This window comes from Lissotriton vulgaris, chromosome 2_2 (genome assembly GCF_964263255.1).
Source record: "Lissotriton vulgaris chromosome 2_2, aLisVul1.2, whole genome shotgun sequence".
NCBI classification, from domain to species: domain Eukaryota; kingdom Metazoa; phylum Chordata; class Amphibia; order Caudata; family Salamandridae; genus Lissotriton; species Lissotriton vulgaris.
Window position 1 is genome coordinate 298,536,694 of NC_141688.1, and position 20,527 is coordinate 298,557,220.

General features: G+C 44.2%; 1 protein-coding gene across 1 annotated transcript in view; it reads left to right on the plus strand.

The window, feature by feature from the left end:
* LOC147729340 (astacin-like metalloendopeptidase) overlaps nucleotides 1-20,527 on the plus strand; it is a 173,144-nt gene that overhangs the window by 142,540 nt on the left and 10,077 nt on the right. The window contains exon 10 of the mRNA XM_086959830.1: nucleotides 15,453-15,568. Coding sequence (XP_086815956.1) covers nucleotides 15,453-15,568 — 116 coding nt within the window. The remainder of the gene's footprint in view (nucleotides 1-15,452; nucleotides 15,569-20,527) is intronic.

Consider the following 20,527-nt stretch of genomic DNA (forward strand, 5'->3'; position numbering starts at 1 on the left):
GCTATAAGGATGTGATGGTTCTCTGACCCTAAAACACCATCATGTTTCATCCCTTACCTAACTGCCTACCTAAGGTCCAGGGGCTCTCGTCAAGGTGGGTAGCGAAGAAGTCACTTTCCTTCAGAGACATACATGAAGTGTGCATGAAATTTGCATGTGAGAAAAACTTCCATTTCAGAGAGGGCTTATACTTGCCGCAGCGTTTTCAGGGAATTATCTGTAAAGTTAAATGTACAACATACAAGCTATAGTTACTGCTGTAGAACTAATGGAAATGGTGCACCATGGTTGTGACATTTTTTCAGTGCCCCAAATATTAGTGGCTTTAGTGATAATTTGTTTGTTCTCACTTCGCACAAAGTCCAGTGAGCCCAGTTAAAAAAGCAGGTCAAAGTGATCAAGACTGCGTTATCTCAATGCATCTCACAACTTGTGGATTTCACGTTAATTCTTATGTGGTCTCGTTTATGCACACAAACCTACCTAGTTTCATATATGTATTACAATCAGTGGATTTCACATAGATATCTTATGTGATCTCTTACACACACACACACACACACAAGCCCTTAGCGTAGGGCTCCTCTCACTTGTGCCATGTATCAAAAGCTTAATCATGTGAATATCAGTGTCTTTGGAAAATAACAGTATATCGTATTTCAGGGTGAAAACCACTCACCTGCTGTTAAAAGAGACATCCGCTCCGACGGGGGCATGTAAGAGAGGCCCTGTAGTCACACACTAGGATAAGATAAAGTAGAAAGAAAGAAAAGCGTGCCCAGTGAGGTGTAGGGCTTCCGTATGCAGACCTGTACGGTGAGGATCATGTCTTCTGTGTGGGCGTATTGCATACCTGAGGAAATGGGTGTCAGAGAGGGACAGACTCTGGCGATACGGGTACCTTATACGTATATGTCTTAAAGATATATAATTACACATGTGCAAATCAAGCACGTGCGCGCAGTGGCGGCTAGTAGTTGATCATCAGGTAAAAAATAATAATAAATAACCCTTTATAATTGCCTTCTAGGTATTGTAGTCCTAGTTATAAATTACCCCAGACAGGATTTTTGTTATTGTTTATTTAACAGAGTTTTATATAGCGCAAACTTGACACTAATCGGGTATCAGAGCACTTTGCAAAGCACCAATTGCATTACATGAGGACACTTTCATTTTTGTTAGGCACAGGGAGATTTAGGGGCAGAATTACAAGCCCCTTGTACCGCTTTTATGCTGCCATTGCGCAACTTTTGTGACGCATTTATAGGTGCATGTTAGAACAGGAATACTGTTCAGCCTGGCAACATGGAGATCATCTCTGCATGGATTTTATGATTGGTAGTTGTTCTGGTTTTCTTGTTTTTCAAGTAGAGCTTCGCTGGGGATGTTGTGTACCAGTTTTTTGGCTTTGTTAATTATGTGTGTCCGGTATCCGCGATCCCGGAGTTTCCTGCTAAGGTTAGTTGCTTCCTTCTTAAAGTCCTCATGTCCTGGAGCAATTGCGCCTGATGCGCAAGAACTAGCCTGTTGGTAGGTTCTCCCTCAGTACTCTTGGGTGTGCACTACTGAAATACAGTAGACTGTTTCGATTAGTGGGTTTTGTATATAGGGAAGTACTCAGTCTCCCACTTTAAAAAAAAATATTGACATCAAGAAATTAAACATTTGTATTGTTATAGGTCAACATGAACCGTAAGATAGGGTTTCTCACGTTGAGCCAGTTGTTAAATGCCTCAGTGGTGATGTTGCTGTTTCGCCAGAGTACCAAGATGTTGTCTATGTATCTTATCCAGAGTCTTATTTGGTCCCTGTAAGGATTGTTGTTCCAGATGTTATGGTCTTCAAACCAGCCCATATACAGACAGGCAATGCTGGGGGCAAAAGTGCTGCCCATCGAAGTTCCATGGCTTTGGAGGTAAATGTGGTCTTCAAAACTGAAGACATTTTCCGTCAGGGTTAATCTAGCAAGTATCATGATCCATTCGATGGGGCCTCTCCATTTCCAATCTCTTGTGAGTAACAGATCTTAGATAACTCTGAGGCTTTATTCTTCGGGAATACTGGTAATGATGTCGAAGCCTTCTACACCAGTATTCCCCAAGAAGAAATCCAAGCCAGCAGAAGGAAGAATCCTAATACGGGGATCAGGCACGGGAGCTCCTCATATAGTGTCTGTCATCTTGGGTGGTCAGATCACGCCCGCATGAATATTTTTTTTACATCTCAAAAGTACAGCACATCTTCACACATTAAATTATTTATCTCAAACATACATTACACAGCAGGCAATCGTTGTTTTGTTATTTGCACAGTAGGAGGCTTTTTAGGTCTCGCTGAACCAGCACGCGTGCATTATCAGCGAGACATCTAGTAACTGGCTTTTTGAAGGGCTTTCTCCGGCCACCAGCGAGTGGTTACGCGCGGGTGTGCACTTAAGAGCACAGGCGCCATCGTGTGGGCACCCTTACAGCCGCAATTACTTTCACTTTTGCGACGCCGATGGCCGCGCGGCATGTCTTGAGGTACTGGGTTTTCTCAGGAACCGATACTATTACAATAACCCAGCGGTGTCAGGGCAACACCCAAAGACCCCGGATTCCCCTGTCTTGGCAAACAGAGACACGGGATACTTCTCGATGACGTCAAAGACCAAAGTTTGATGGTTGCAACCAGGGACAGAGGTCTACGAAGTACACACGGGTAGTTTGACAGAGACTGCACCATCTCAATGAACAAAACTCGGTCTTTTATGCCGAAAACTATGCTTCTGGCAACATCACAATTTACATTCGGTGCATACAAAACTAACCAATGAACAAGTAGCATTTCAAAAAGTAACGAATCACGACAGTCAAGGTTAATTCCACTTTCCGTTGTCCAGCCCACCAAAAACGATCGCAAACATGCTAGTTTCCTGTTCGATCAGGCCGGACAAACCCATCATAAAACCTTCAACCCAGATCGATGAACATGTCGTAAAGGAAAGGCAGAAACAGATGGAAAGGAGATAGAGGAGTGGGAAGGTGGGCCATAAAATCGGACCAAGTCCTGTTCTTTGATCTTTATCGGTGCAGCTGCTGAACAAGGAACTGGCTCAGCAGGATTCGCCCCCGGCGAGGAGTCAGTTCGGCCAGGTCAACCAAAATTCAGCTAAGGCGTACGTGTCACGGACTCGTTCGGCCACAATCATAGGGCCTATGTTAGGGCAACCATACAAGATGGCTGCCACATACAAAATGGAACCCAAGGGTTCAAACTAAATCCTCAAATGCAGAGTGTTCTCCTATATCGATTCATACGAAAACACTTAGACACGTTAGACTCGTCATTTGCGGTCTGCTGGCACCAAGATTGTCCATTTCCGACAATCTTTACAAATCGGGTTTCCGGAACTATCGAACCCAATTCGGAATCACAGAACCACAGACCCTCATTTTGCCCTATCATAGGCAATAAACCCAGACCCATTTTAATCTGAATCCGGATCTATATTCATCAGGTCATCGATATGCTGTTGTAGCATCATCTTATTACTATGCATCTCTCTCCGGACAGGCTTCCGTACGCACAAAGTAGCACAAAGGCCACAAATAGCCGGAGCACACTGTACACAGAGACAGAACATGAACAGAATCGCTAAAACCATTCCAATGACCATCAGAATCTTCCAACCCCAAGTGGATATCAATCCCCATAACCATCCCATCAAAGACCAATCCCCTTTGTCCAGATGGACAGAATCGGAGATTTTGTGCAATTTAGAAATGGCTTGGAAGACTGACGGAGCGTTGTCTGGAATAAAAACGCAACAGCACGATTGAATCAATCTACAAACTCCCCCTCGATCTGCCAGGATAACGTCTAGGGCAACTCTATTCTGAAGTGTCATAAGTCTATCCGACTGGAGCTCAGCAGTCAGATTACCAAGGGCACCGGCAGTCTCAACTATGGTGGACTCAACCACTCTCGTAAGCTGACGAATATTCCTACTGTTAGCCATAGGTCCCCAGAACGGCAGAAAACCCTTAAAGAAATCACCCAATTCTTGTCCTGCAGTGTCTTCTTGGCTAAAGACACCTCTAGCAATTCTCATTTTGTGATAATCTGCCGCAGCTGTAAAAGTGGGGGGTTCAGAAAGGAAACAAAACATGTGCCCGAAAAGTCATGGGGCAACCATGTGTATGCTTTGTAGTAGCAAACAAAGTAGGTACCCTTGGCAGCTAAGAACGCTGGGGAAGACTGAGACGGAAACACATAAGTCTCAGCGCAAACGCTCTTCCCTAACTGAGCCTTCGGATTCTTACTGTTGCCCTGCAGACAATAGTAGCCCTTATGGGGCACTATCCAGATCGGTAGAGGACTTTTCGCACGCTGGTTAATACTCAGACTTACTCCATATCCAGTAACGTTCCAACCACTATATGGTTGCCTCTCGTCTTTTGGAATAGTCTCTACTGCATTAGTCCCTTTAATCATGTCGACTATGCCTCTAGCTATAGGACTATTCTTCGGATTATCTCTCGGTGAACGTAAGGGGTCAACACTGTGGGCATATATGAACATGGTTCTGTAAGCTCGGATCGAACCATTCAAACTAAAGGGCAAGACCAAATAAGGAATTCCTTTATCAGTTGTATGAGGCATCAAACCACAGATCCAGCAGTTCGTTGTATTGATCACTAACTGATGCTGGTGCAAAAGCTGTATGAAGGTATTATTTGCGAATTCCTTACGTCTGACTACCTCATATTCAGGCAAAGGGTGGAAAGAATGAGAGGAAATAGTAGGTGAAGGTGTAGATTGCACAGTGGAATTAGACGTCATTTTAAAAACAAATGCTACATAACCAATTATGAAAATTACGAAACTCAGTAATAAAAGTATGCATGGTATCAAAAAACATTTCTTTGACATTATTTTGCAAATGCGTTTTCTAAAAGTCAGTGTCTGAACAGGTCTCTCCAACTTAAAGAAATCCATCCTAAACTAAAGGTGCTGCCCGCGGTGGTTGGTTGATTCTGCTTGAGAGTGCCTCTGCTGCACCCAAGAAGGCTGCCTCGGACCAACAGAACCCAAGACCTAGTGTCTCAGACTTACACTCGCAAGACTGGTAGCAACCGCGACCCTAGCAGCAAGAACTGGATGGCAGCTCAGAAAAACAAAAATACGTAGATCCTTGGTGGAGAGTTAACCTGCAAACATTAAAAAAATCAACTTTATTAATTTTATTTGTCCTTAGTTCTCGATCTCAAATTGTATCTGTCTCTTCCAGGTGATTCTTGATCGGCAAACAAAAGATGAGGCTCGGTAGTGTCCAACCGCTCTGCAGGAGGTATTGATGCTTGCAATAGACGATCACTTTCCAGTTCTGAATTTCTGAATAAGTGGGTTCAAGACGGTCTCGCAGATTCTGAGACTGAAACAGTTCTGAAATTTGTTACGTTCAGTGATGCTCGTTTGATTGGGAATCAAACGAGCATCACTGAACGTAACAAATTTCAGAACTGTTTCAGTCTCAGAATCTGCGAGACCGTCTTGAACCCACTTATCATACGGCAAAGGTAAGGGTGCTTTCTTCGTGTGGGATCCGTGGATCCAGTGACGCTTCCCACGTACTCGCACCGCAGATCTCGTAGATAACAAGACTTGGTAGGGTCCAGTCCAACGGGGCTGCTCGTTCTTCGTTCTCTGGAAATTCCTCACAAAGATCCAAGAGCCGGGTTCTATCGCGTGGTCTGGATCTTCTGTAGCTTGTGGAAGAGAGTTATATACCTGTTGGCGTAAAACACTCATTTTAGTTGTCAATTCACGCAAATAGTCAAGCAAAACAGGGTATTCAAGGTCACTAAATCTCGTTGGTCTTGGTACGCCCCAAATATTCGCCGGGCGACCAAACAACCTCATACGGACTCAAACCCATTTGTGAATGCGCAGTCATTCGGGTGGACAAAAGTGCTAAGGGCATTGTAAACCAGTGCTCTCTTGAATTTTGGCCAACTTAAGTTTCAGAGTGCCATTATAGCACTCGACTAAACCAGCTGATTGGGGATGATTTGCAGCATGAAATTTCTGCCTAATTCCGAGACCGTCACACACACTCTTCATCACTTGACCCACAAACTCACTTCCGTTATCACTCCAAATGATTCTCGGCAATCCAAACCTAGGGAAGAATTCTTTTATCAAAGCTTTGGCAGTGGACAAAGCAGTGTTGTCCTTAAGGGGGTAAGCTTCTACCCATCTAGAAAAAGAGCAAACAACTACTAACACATACTTTAAGTTGTTGCATCTTTCCATATGGATAAAATCTAGCTGCCAAGCCTCGAACGGATACGTAGGAGGAGCAAAATGACCAGCTGGTGTTGGAGTTCCCTTACCAGGATTATGCATCAAACACACCATACAATTCTTAACCAAATTCTCTGCACATCTGGGTATTCCTACGTTCTGCCAAACCGGAGCCAACAACTTGCAAATCCCTTTCACACTAATGTGTGCCAATCCATGTGCCATTGTAACAACTGGAAGCACATACGCGTTTGGCAGCAACCATCTCTGGTGTTCAGACAAATCAGTCCAACAATCATTCAAATCCAACCTACCCTTACTCTCTCTCCATTCATCCAACTCTTTCTCCGTTGCCTCACTCTGGATAATCTTCACGCTCTCAATAGTGTCTTCGCACATGCTTTTCTCTGGAACCCATCTCGCTGGTCCCACAACATACATTCGACTCGTCACATCCCTAGCAGTTTCTTTTGCAACCTCATCCGCAAACGCATTACCACGACCAACATCATCCGTGATCTTTCTATGGGCACTACATTTCAGAATCGCTATTTGCAAAGGTAACGTAAGAGATTCAAGAAGCTCATTCACCAGCTGCCCATGCTGGATTTTTGTCCCATGTGATGTCAAAAATCCACGTTCACGCCACAATCGTCCAAAGCTATGAGCCACTCCAAATGCATACTGACTGTCAGTGTACACATTCACTCTTTTCCCTTTCGCCAACACACATGCTCTCGTAAGTGCAATCAATTTCGCCGCTTGAGCAGAATTGTGCGGGATACGTGCAGCTTCGACAACTGTATGTAAAGTCGTCACGGCATACGCTGCAGTGGTATCGCCATTTGGTAATTTAAAACACGAGCCGTCAACCCACAAAGCATCATTACAATCAGGAAGAGGGGTATCTCTCAGATCTATCCTCCCTTTCATCTCTTCTTCTGTTCTTAAGAAACAATCGTGTTGCTCTTCACTATCATCGTCTGTCTCAAGCGAAATCGGCAACAATGTAGCCGGATTTAGGGTATTGCACCTCTTGATGTGCACATGGCTCGCTAACAATTTAAGCTCATACCCTGACAACCGAGCACTAGTCAAGTGCTGTGTCTTCGTCCGATTCAACAAGGTATCCACTGCATGTGGAACCATAACCACTAGCGTATTGTCCATAACTAAACCAGCAGATTGTCGATTCGAAACAGCCGCTGCAGCAGTTGCTCTCAAGCAACTCGGCAACGCTCTAGCTACAGGATCTAAAGTTGACGAAAAGTACGCACATGGGCGTTGCTTCCCGCCAAATTGTTGAGTCAAAACCGACAATGCACATCCTTCTCTTTCATGGACATACAATGTGAAAGGCTTGCTGTAGTCGGGAGTACCTAACACAGGAGCCGAACACAACGCATTGCGTAATTCAGAGAAACTCTTTTGGCATTCCTCAGTCCAAGGAATCGGATTTGGAGTATCCTTAACCGTAAGAGCTATCAAAGGTTTCGCTAGAAGGGAAAAATTTGGGATCCACTGTCTACAGTACGACGTAATACCCAAAAACGCACGTACTTCTCTCTGTGTCGTAGGGACACTCATTCTCGCAATAGTCTGGATTCTTTCTGGGGTCAGTTTCCTTCCCTCCTTCGATAAGAGGTGACCTAGGTAGGTAACTTCTTGGCGACAAAATTGCAGTTTTGAAAGAGAAACTTTGTGATGGCAATCGGATAAATGAGACAACAAGGACACAGTGGCATCCTTACATATGTCTTCAGTATCGGCAGCGACCAACAAATCGTCAACATACTGGATAAGAGCCGCGCCTTCAGGTAAAGCCAACAAGTCAAGTTGCGTCTTCAGAGCTTGACTGTAAATTGATGGACTCTCGCAATAACCTTGAGGAGCGCGCTTGAAGCGGAAACTTCGTCCTCCTAAAGAGAATCCAAAGATATCTCTACTCTCTACGGCAATCGGGATGCTAAAGAAAGCATTCTACAAGTCAATCACCGAAAACCAGGTAGCAGAAGCTGGAATCAATGTCAGTAACGCAGTAATGTCGGGTACAACAGGGAATTGTGGAACAACGATCTTGTTCACTTCACGAAGGTCGATAACAAACCTATATACAGGAGGCTGTGAAGAATCAGTTCTCTTCAGGACAGGCAAAACCGGACTATTGCACACATTACCTCGAGTCTCTTCAATAACGTCCTTGTCAATCAGATCGTAAATGATCGCTAAGAGCGCTCGTTCACCATCACTCGAAATACGATATTGCGGAATGCGTGGTAACTGAGCATTCGCTTTCAACGTCACAACATATGGGGGAATGTCTAACAGGCCCACATCATTTGGACCCGTAGCCCACAATGAATCTGGTAGCGAAGACAATTCAGGTGGAATACAATCTTTCGAGACATATATCGGAGAAATCACATTCTCACCTAAAGTAAGATGTACTCCTGACGGAGAACAGTACAAAGTCGCATACAATCTCTTCAACAGGTCAAGGCCTAGTAAGTTCTCATTACAACCTGTAGTCAAAAGAAGGGGTGCTTCAAACCTACGAGGACCAAAAGAAAGAGGCAATGGAACGGAAATCGGATTTATACCGGGGGCGCCAGAAAAACCTATAGAAACATTATTAAAGCCAGACAAAGGTGCGCCAGAGAGTGTAGAATGCATAATAGAGCTCTTCGTAGCACCAGTGTCTAGCAGAAAAGGCTCTGACACACCTGATGCAATCACTTCCACGTAAGGTCCACTCTGATCTACCGGAACTGAAACAACTCCCTCTCTTTGTCCATGACTGTCCTAACAATCATTACCTTGCTCTCCATCGCCCTCAACATAGTAATCATCTACGTAGTACTGTGTAGACCTACCCGAAGAATTCTGCTGTTGATCAAAACTGTTCATTGAATTCTGCGGAGGCAAAGGGCGCGCGTTCTGTCCGCGACCTCTACCTCTAGGTACTTTTTGAGCACCTCTACCTCTAACACCAGGAGCACTATTAGCACGTTGCAACAAAACCGGACAACTGTTCTTACAATGGCCTTCTTCTCTACAATATGCGCACTGATTAGGCCCATACTGAACACGCTGTTGTTGAGGAGTCTTGTCTCTTTGCGAGTTCCTCGAATACTGTTGAGGCTGCTGATAATCGCGCTGATTATTAACACAGGGTGGATAAGCTTGTTGTAGAAGAACTTTAGTCTTCAATTCCTTAGTCTTCTTATCCGCTCTCTCTAGCTCATCCTTACGCCTATTCTCGTAGTACTGAGCCGTAGCAAGAATTTGCGCCGAAGTAGAAACAGGCCAAGCACTCTCGGAATCCTTCAACTTAGTACACAACTCAGGAAGAAGATTGTGCACGAATTTATCAACGAATAATCTCTGGCCACCTTTGGTAGCCATATCCTGACCACTATGATCAACAAAAGTTTCCTCGAAACACGAGAAAAAGTCTGAAACAGACTCTTCTTTCTTCTACTTACAAGCTGACAATTTGTCCCAATTAATACGGACTTCAGGCATTAAAGTCTTCATGAAAGTGATAATCCTACCAGGAAGTTCAGTAATAACATCTTCAGGCTTAGCACCTCCAACTTGTCTATCATTTGCTGCAACAAGATTCACCCACGAATCGCCCAATTCATTATCATGATCTGTATGTCGAATGACATTCCAGATGGGCTGTGGAACAACATTCCCAAACAGCATATCTATTAAGTATGGGCGGAAAATCCGTTCCGCTCGCGGATTTTGCGGATTTTCGGTAAATTCGCAATCCGCGAGATTCGCGAATTTCCCGCAAAATCCGCAAATCCGCGAGCAGCGGATTTTATGGCTTGCTCGCACTGTTCGCGTGAGTTCGTGGCTTCCCAGTTCAACTTCGCGCCCCGCGAATAAGCGCTAAATTGCAGAAATACGATCATAGCAAAACTGAAACTACTTACCAGGTTCAAAAGTTCAAGCTCATCATTAGTAGCCATTTCCTGTAGTGCTTCCTGAGGGGCCCCTCCAGAGTTCAATTGCCTACTTGCAACTATTATGTGACCCTGCTTTGACCCTCAGAATAGTTACACATATGCCACAAAGGTCCTGAATTACAGCTAAGGGAGACAAGCAGGAGCCAGGCTGGAAGTTCAAATCCAGTAACACATTCATCAGCCCCTAATTCATTATTTTCAGTTGGGGCAGGGCAGGTGTTGTAACTAATTTTGCAACAATGAAAGCACTTAGCAAGTGCATAAGATCACTAATCAGGAAGCACTAAGGAAGCAGGTGCCAGCTAAAAAAATATTCTGTGACACATTAATCAGCCCCAAATTAATTCAGGTCACTTGAGGCAGGGAAGGTGTGCTTTGCTTTGCCACAATAATGTACACTGGACAACCAGAGGGTGCTGTGATGAAACAGAGGGTGGCATGGGTGGGCCAGAGGGTGGCATGAGTAGTCAGAGAGTGGCAGTGGTGACAGAGGGTGGCAGTGATGAAGAAGAGTGTCCCAAACAGGCTGGACACGTAGAAACAACAAGTTCGCAAAACTTGCGACCCGACAGGTAAGTTTGCGTTTGCGAAATTGTACAAAACCCTCGCGAACTGGCAGAAACCCGCGCGAACACACAAAAAAAAAAATCCGCAAATTCGCGAGAATTCGTGGATTTTTGCGGATTACGAGTTCGCAAATCCACAAAATTCGCGAACGCGAGATTCGCAAAATTCGCCCATGCCTAATATCTATATCCGCCAAATTCATGACACACGAACTCACAGTTTGCGCAAGTTCTTTATAATATCCTGCAGGATTCTTTCGCGGATCTGGTAAAGCCTCCTTAAGCGCTAGAACTTCTGCACGCTTCCATGGTACATGAACCCACACACGCTGAAAGTGTGCTTGAATAGGTGGAACGGCAGTCGCATCAGCAGGTCTCCATACTGGAGGAACCTCTCGCATCGGATATTGACGCGCATGTCTCCTAACTGACGAATCTGGCTCAAACAGTCATTCAGTAGGAACATCGCTACGGAGCAACAGTAACGTCGATACCGCTTTCTCAACATCGGGTAGACTCACAATCGTTCCTTTGGCAAACTCCGAACGCAACCGGGACAATTCTACAGGAACTCTACCCAATTCGTACATCCATTGTTCATGGAGTAATGCACACATAAGCTCAAAAACATAACGCTGCTTTGGTGCTTCCCATTGTCGGAAAACATCCATAATACCTTCTAGATCATACTGGGACTTATACGTCACCCATCTACGTGCCATATGGTCAAGGACCACTCGCTCATCTGTATCAGGCAATTGGCTACGCGACTGTCTACGCTCACTCACAGGAGACATACCCATTTGTCCCAAAATAGGAGTCAGAAAATTAGAAAAGGCAGCGGTCATCCGCTGTCTAGGAGAAGGAACAGTCGGAAGGACAAGAGGAGACGAAGTAGTAGTAGTAAGATCCATAGTCGGAACAGGCATAGAGGCAGTAGTAGCAGGAAGAGGCAAAGTTGGCAACCCTTGAGAAGGCTGCGCATTAGGAACAACAACCAACGAAGAAGCTGGCTGTGGAGGAATAACAGGAGGCAAAGCAACAGGAGCTTGCACGGCCACAACAGGTTGTGCCGTAGCATTCTGCACATAAGGTGGCGGTGAATTTAGCAAATGCGACATCAAAGGGTCTTTCACAAGATCCTTCTCGTCTTTCTGCTCTTTAGCCGGCAAGACTGGGTAGCATCTGTCTACCGCTAACTTCCTCACTCTAAGCATCTGCTCACTGTCTTTCTCTTCTTGATCATTTCTGTATGCAACGGCGGCTTGCACCATTGACATACCTTTTCTATTCTTCTTCCCTAACTTAATTTCTTTCTGTTTGGCTTCCTTGCGCCATATGCGGAAAGAGTCAAATATTGCCAGCCGGGCTTTCTTCTTGAACAACCTCACTTCAAGATTATCTAAGACTTCTGTCTCAAAACTACCATAACGGGCCACTGTAGGACACCGTCATTCTTCGTATATCTAATCCAAACCTCATTATAGCTAATAGGACCTCCTCCATGTTTCACATACAACTCGTATGTAGGAGTTCCGATCGGAGGAACCGGACAAGAATCCTCTAACCGGGAATCCCTCAAAGTACCACAACTAAACAAATTCCTAAGGCTGCTAAAACCAGGCATCTTGCTCACTAGTCTAGCTTCAAACAACAAGGGTAATCTAGAATCGATAAGCTCGTGAATACACGAATCCCTTGGCTTTGGGGCCTGCAGGTACCACATCAAAACTATCCACTAAAGGATACAAAACAAACTAAGAACTAGGAGACGCTCCCTTTATACTTAACTGAGTTGTCAATGGCGTCACCAGGAGACCCGTCAATCGTCTCGCTCTACAAACGTCTAAGGCTCCAAAACAGGGCGACAGTCAGGGCAGCAGTCCTTCGTAGCCGTCGGGACGTGGGAAACCTCGCAGCAAAGACCTTCGGAACCACGTCGACATACAGGGGTCGCTGAAGTGGCTGGCCAACCTCTGGAATTTTTACACGAAGCTCCTCATGAACCTCTGGCTTGGACCGGTACCGCTGAAGTCGCCCCACATTGGGCGCCAATTGAGGTACTGGGTTTTCTCGGAACAAATACTATTACAATAACCCAGCGGTGTCAGGGCAACACCCAAAGACCCCGGATTTCCCTGTCTTGGCAAACAGAGACACGGGATACTTCTTGATGACGTCAAAGACCAAAGTTTAATGGTTGCAACCAGGGACAAAGGTCTACGAAGTACACACGGGTAGTTCAACAGAGACTGCACCATCTCAATGAACAAAACTCGGTCTTTTATGCCGAAAATGACGCTTCTGGCAACATCACAATTTACATTCGGTGCATACAAAACTAACCAATGAACAAGTAGCATTTCAAAAAGTAACGAATCACGACAGTCAAGGTTTATCCCACTTTCCGTTGTCCAGCCCACCAAAAACGATCGCACACATGCTAGTTTCCTGTTCGATCAGGCCGGACAAACCCATCATAAAACCTTCAACCCAGATCGATGAACATGTCGTAAAGGAAAGGCAGAAACAGATGGAAAGGAGATAGAGGAGTGGGAACGGTGGGCCATAAAATCGGACCACGTCCTGTTCTTTGATCTTTATCAGTGCAGCTGCTGAACAAGGAACTGGCTCAGCAGGATTCGCCCCAGGCGAGGAGTCAGTTTGGCCAGGTCAACCAAAAGTCAGCTAAGGCGTACGTGTCAAGGACTCGTTCGGCCACAATCATAGGGCCTATGTTAGGGCAACCATACAAGATGGCTGCCACATACAAAATGGAACCCGAGGGTTCAAACTAAATCCTCAAATGCAGAGTGTTCTCCTATATCGATTCATACGAAAACACTCAGACACGTTAGACTCGTCATTTGCGTTCTGCTGACACCAAGATCGTCCATTTCCGACAATCTTTACAAATCGGGTTTCCGGAACTATCGAACCCAATTCGGAATCACGGAACCACAGTCCTCCGTTCATCAAAGGAAAAATCTGTCTACACCACGCAATCCTTGTTAGCCATCATGAATGTGGTTGGATGGCATCTTTTTGCACATTCATTAAGTGCCTCTAAAAACTTTAAAGCTGATGCGTAAGTGCAAAGAGTCTGATTTTTGAATGTATATTTTCTCCAGTTTTAAATTCTTTAAGCCCGTAAATAATCTTTGCTTGTCATGTAGTGTTAGATTCTTGAAGGTTAAATGTCCATTTGTGGGTTGCACGATAGGCAGGAATGTCCAGTGCTTTGGACTCCACACAAGTGTCTCTAAGCTCCTGCTGATGTTGCAGTAAGGGTGATTTTGCAACAAATTTTTTAACTTGCGTTTTTCTTCTTTCTTATAACTTCAGACTCATGCTGAAGTTGCGCTCCTGCTGCAGTTGAATCTGCAAGTGATGGGGCACCAAATGCAACTTTTTATTATTTTCCAGGTGTTTTATTACTCTTATTGATGTTGCGCCTCAATCCACTTTTGCTCCTTAAGGTCTTGCTTACTCTAGCTAAGTGATTTTCCACTCTGATGTAATTTGTGTTCCTAAACGTTTGCCACATTCATGCCAAGGGTGATTCTGCAACTCAATGTGTTGTCACCAAATGGGATGTCATAACGACTCCCGCCTTTTGCATCTAATGCAATGTCTTACTACTGCATTTTCCCTCTGTATTGCATGATACCTCATGACTGTGTATTGCTGGTCTTCAATACTGAATCTGCTTCTCAGGATCAATGTCTTATGAGGTTTTTGCAATTTATACAATGTGGGAATTTCTTCTGAAATCCAATTCACCTCAGGCCTATCTGAAGACTGCACTAATACCACAAAAAATGCCAATACATGGAGGCCATTGAAACATGTAAAGTGACAAATGCCCTATGCTTAAACCAGTGTCACCTAAAGGTGACCTATGATGTTCTACCCTTTTGGACCCATACACCAGGATTTTTCTTACTTCATTGAAAACAAGCATTGGCATAGCCTTTGGGACCTTATAAGTGTTTAGCCATACAAATGCAACAGTTAATGTTGCTGCAGTAAGGATATTATGCTGCAAAACTAAATACCCAAAGGCGAGACCTATTGGCTATGCCAATGCTTGTTTTATTGTTTTGGTTGGGACTCCCCTATGTGTTATTCTTATCTGCATTCCCATTATGTTTTTACCTGTTTTACTTTTTACATTGCTCTTTTTCTCTATTGGGTTCCCATTAATGTTTATTTTGTATTGTTTTTCCCTTTATGGATATTTGCATCTTTTTCTCCATCTGTCTCGTATTCACTGTTCTTCTTTTGTTTTCAAGTCAAATAAAAAAACTTTGCAAAAGCCATTATGTCTGGCTTTAATGTGCTAACACGTGTAAATATACCATGCCCAAATGCTGTTTTCATATGCAGCTCATTAAAGTCAAACCTGTTGGCTTTGCCAAATCTTGTTTCAAACCAGTTGGTGTAGTCTAAGTGTGGCAAGCTGTAGCAAAAGAACCTGGGTTATGATGCAATGCTTCATGCTTTTTCCTGTGGTAACCCTGTTAAGGTGATGTGCCTTTTCAGTACACCAGCTTTAATGTTTCACATAATATGTCCGTTTGTGGTTGATTGATTGGTTGCTGTCTTTCATTAGATCGCTGCAGCTCCCTACTGTCGGATCCGCAGGGATCCTTTTCAACACCCAACTTTACGGAGGTGTACCAGAATGGAACAAACTGCCGGTGGCTGATCCGTCTTCCATCAAACAAGGTGACTTCAGAAGTTTGCGTTCCTTCATTTGTATGTTTTAGTGCCTCCTTCAGAGTTGGCAGAATGGAAGGCCAATTGTAAACTGGGGCTCCTGACCCTTCCAACTATCATTTAGAGGTGAAGCATCCAGTGACTTACGGGCATATTAGCTGTGCCATAAAATTGTCGCTGCTTCTGCGGCCGTTCCCCGCCGAAAAGCGGCGATAATTTTATTGCCTTATCAGCAAAGACACGCTATCGCACGTTTTGCTGATTTAGCGCCCCTCACAATAACACCCAGCTTTGCATCTCTAATGAGATGCAAAGTGGGCGTTCCGTGCACAAAACAACTGGAGTAATGTCGCTAACCGACATTTCTCCAATTATCAAGCTGCACGCAAACAAGCAGAGCGTTAAGAAAAGTAGCACTGACCACAGTTAACGCTAGTTTCCTAACGCCTGCTTGTAACCTGATTTAGCCATGTAATTCAATGGGAGGTGGATTACATGGCTAAGATCACCCTGCCCTATCAGCAAGGTTTCGCTGGTTGCAGTGTGATTATTGCTGGATTTCCAGCTATAATCACACTGTTTTCACACTAACACATGGATTCCTATCGCTTGGGAGATAAGCATTGCTGATAGCACGCTATCTCCGCAATGGAATCCAGCGGTAGCCTGCGATAATTATCCTCGTGCTAAAAGCGGTGAGCGATAATTATCGCAGGACCTTGCTAATATGCCCCTTAATGTCGTTGGAGCTATCACCAGCCCGTTGTTTGCCAATTATTGGCGGTGGTCTCTCTGCCACAGGGCTGTCAGCTTTGACGCATTGGGCATCTGTCCTTTTTAGGTTTCCCAGATCTGTATATTTCTTACCTGCACAATTTATATATTTATTTATGTAAGGGGTTTTCATTGTGCCTTCTTGCCATGTTTCAATTGTTTGGAGTAGTGACCCTTTCAAGGGTGGTGAACGAAGGAGTTTGATCTCTAAGAGGCTTTCCCTTGGCAGCGTTTGGTGGGCGTTTTGGGGATGAGCCAGATAGCCTGGGTCTTGAGAGGTCCATCGCAGCTGGCAGACTGAAACAGAGAGAGTGGCATTGTACTGCCGAACTGTACAGGTATTTACTATTGCATTAAATAGGTGGCTGGAACAGGCACAATCTGACAGGCAAAGACAAGCAACAGTCAGTGCTGATTGTTACTAGCCTTTGTTGGTATATTCCAAGTTTTTCAGTTGAGAGGAGTTGCTATTGGGAGAGAGGATGCCGGTCTATTTTGCTTTGAGTCTGGATTGTCCAGTTGGACCTTTGGTTGATGGTTGTCTGGTTGACTCGGGGTTTGAGTATCACATTATTCCCTTCACTGGTGGGGGAGCTTAGATCCACCATGCCACAAATTGAGAAAAGTAATATCTGGTGTCAGGACTGGCTAAGATGGGTTCCTCTAAGACAGTACAGCCTAGAGCAAAAACATAAGTATTTTTTATTTGCTTGTTTTTATTAGCATGTGCTATAAAGAAAAACATAGAGTCAGTGGCCTCAAAATGAGCAAAGAATTGGGAGGAAGAGGAAAATGTCGGGAGGGGGAGGTAGAGAAGGGGGAATAGAGGTTGAGAGGAAGGTCTATTTAACAGTACAGCGTAGCGTCCTATAAAGACTCACTCCCATGCAGGGTCCTCGTCGCAGGCCAGCGAGCCCAGATGTACGACTGGTGCCAGGAAAGATCTAATGATGGACCTCGGCGGCTGCACCCCCCCCCGACGAAACCCAGTGGGGTTTGCGGGACAGCCCAAACAGGCCCACAAAGTAGACACAGGCCCCGTTGCCACGCCGGGCTGCCAGCACTCGGTACAGGCCTGCCGAGGCCGGCTGTGACACGGGGTTCTCTAATGCGGTGGAAGCCCATCTAAAAACCCACAGAGGGGCTCCTTGCAGCTGCAGGATCAGTAAATGTGTGTAAAGACGGGCTGACACTTTGAGTAGTAGAAGTTGTACTTTAATCAATTTAACTGACACGGTACAGAAAACCAGAGCTGATCCTCCGACCAGCTACCACTCAACTGTCCAACCTCCCACCTCATGACATTCCTACATTCCACCCACGCTCTACACGCCGAACCTCGTGCAGGAGGCAAGAGGAGGTATGTCACCACACATCTGCCTCTTTTAATATACACAACCAGGAATAAGAAAATAAGATATAACCATGAGAACTAGGGTGATGAATATACAAGGTACCTTAACAGGAACTAAAATGAATCACAGAACATATTAACTGAATGAACAAGGCAGGACATTCCCTCCCTTGATAAACAACACCCCACAAATATAGTCCTTCAATTTGGTGGGTCTTTTCACAATCCTCCCAAACCTTCCCACACTACCACCTGTCTTAACTCCGGTAACTACAGGCACTTGAATACATGGTAACACCTTCACGCTTCCCCTCATTGCATTCAAGATGTTGTTGTGTGTTGTTTCCTTTTCATCATCTTCCATACACCAATCACACCCTTTCCAAATCTTACTATCTCCACTAACTACATGTTTATCACATATCAACAAGGCACTAAAATGCCTAACCTTGTCATTGCTCAATAAAGCAGCATTGCAAAACAATTGGGTAACCTTATGCGCTCTTTAAAACCTGTTTTGGCCACTCCTAAAGATTCCTGCCTGCCCTCTTAACTCTCACCATATCACCAACACGTAACTTGACTTGCTTGCAACTATATATGTGATCATAATATGCCTTATATGTTTGTTTGGCCATGTCAATACGTTCTTACACTACATCCGGTTCCCAATTAATTTACATTGTGCATGGCATGCACCCAATGTTGTCTTTTATGAAAGCCGTTCTCCCTCTCATTAATTCAAATGAGCTATGCCCTGTTGAAGCACACAGGGCTAATCTGAACGCAGTTGTGTGAAACAACTGTTACCCACTCCAAACCATTACACTTGGCTAACTGGATTGCTCCTTTTATCACTTGGTTAAAACGTTCAACTGCTCCATTACCAGCTGGGTGAAGAAGTGAAGTGGTACTGTGTTTCACCCCATTAGACTCCAAAAACTTCTCAAAGGCCTCAGCCACAAATTGTGTTCCATTATCAGTGATCACTAATTTGGGTAAACCTTCTCTATGGAAAATCTCTTCCAAAAACGTTATCACAGTGCCCACATTGACATGTTCAACTATAACAACTTCAGGCCATTTCGAAAAATGGTCTACAGCAACAATAATGTACTTCTGAACTGGGCCATCCCAATTCAGGCCACTGATGTCCACACTTAATGTTTCCCAGGGCATGTCTGGTGCACTAACGGGACATTAAGGTGGTCTTAAAGTTAGTTATCTTACTCTTATCTGCATTCTGACACTGCACACATTCCTGAACCTTCTTATCGATGTACAATCCCATACCAGGCAACCAGTACAGCTCCGTAACCGATTTTTAGTTTTAGTAATACCTAAACGTCCTTCATGACATACATCCACGATGTTGTCCCTTAACCTTTCAGGTGGTACAGTTCTACCATTCATTAATATTTTACGATCTTCTACTGATACTTAATCTCTGAGTTCCCAAAACACCTTCACTTGTGGGAAAACTTATTCTTAGTGGGCCAATCATTTGTGATCCAATTCTTCACCTCAGATAAATCACGATCTTCTTCATACATTTGACTCCACTCAAGTGAAGAAATTACCTTTGCACCTACATTCAAAGGTGCAACACTGAATTGTTCAACATCATCATTGTGTACATTAGTCTAAGGAGTAGTTAGGGGTAGTCTACTTAAATAAATCTGCTACTTTGTGCCATGCATCAGGCATGTACTGGACATGATATTGAAAATCAAGGAGTTTAACAGATAACCTTGCCAATCTGGGTAAAGCCTTATACAACCCCTTAGTAGACAAAACGTTGGTAAGGGGTGTATGATCACTTCTAAGCAAGACATCGCTTCCCAAATGAATGGCCTGTAGTGTTCTAACCCCAAACGCATGCCAGTGCCTCTTGCCCTATCACCAAGTATTTTTCCTCAGTTGCAGAAAGAGAGCGAGAGCCAAAGGCTACAACACATTCTTCACCAGTATCATTTCTTTGGGTGAGAACTGCGCCTTGGCCTTTCCCACTCGCATCAATAGTTAAATTGGATTTCAAAGCAGGATCAAATCCTTGCAAGGATATAGTCATGCACAATTCTTTTTTGATGGATATAAACTCTTCTTGGCATTCACAAGCTAATACAAATTTACACTTGTTTTTCAAAAGTTGTCTTATGTTATAGGTTTTGGATGAAAACTTTTCTATGAACTTTGAGTAAAACTCCACTAGGCCAAAGAAAGCTCTCACTAAATCTTTCCAGTCAGGAACAGGCACTTTCTCTTCAGCATCCAGTAATTCTTTTTTTTTCGGTTTGATGCCTTCCACTCAAACTTCATGACCTAAATACTTCACCTTTTGTTGTGCAAACGTACATTTTTTTTCCTCAGCAGTACGGCCATTATCATACAAAATATTCATCACTCTTTTTACAGTCTCATCATGGTCCCTTTTGGTTTTCCCCATCACTAGTATATCATCTTGAAAAAACATTACATTTAGTTCGTCCAACCCAAACGGTACTCTTCTGAACCTAAAACACCCAAAAGGTGTTCCAAAAGTAGTAAGGCTTCTGCTCTTCCTATGTAGAGGGACCTGGTGGTATGCAGCAGTGAGATCGATGGTCGTGAACCACTTTACATCTTTAGTGGCAGAGAGCATCTCCCTTATTTTTGGTAAGGGAAATTGTTCTACAATGATGCTCCTTTTTAAATCCATCGGGTCCACACATAACGTGAGTTTACCAGTAGCCTTCCTGGCAATCATCAAGGGAGAAACCCAATCTGATGCTTCTACTCTCTCAATAACTCATTCTAAACACAATCTATCTAACTCACCCTTGACCGCATCCATCAAAGCT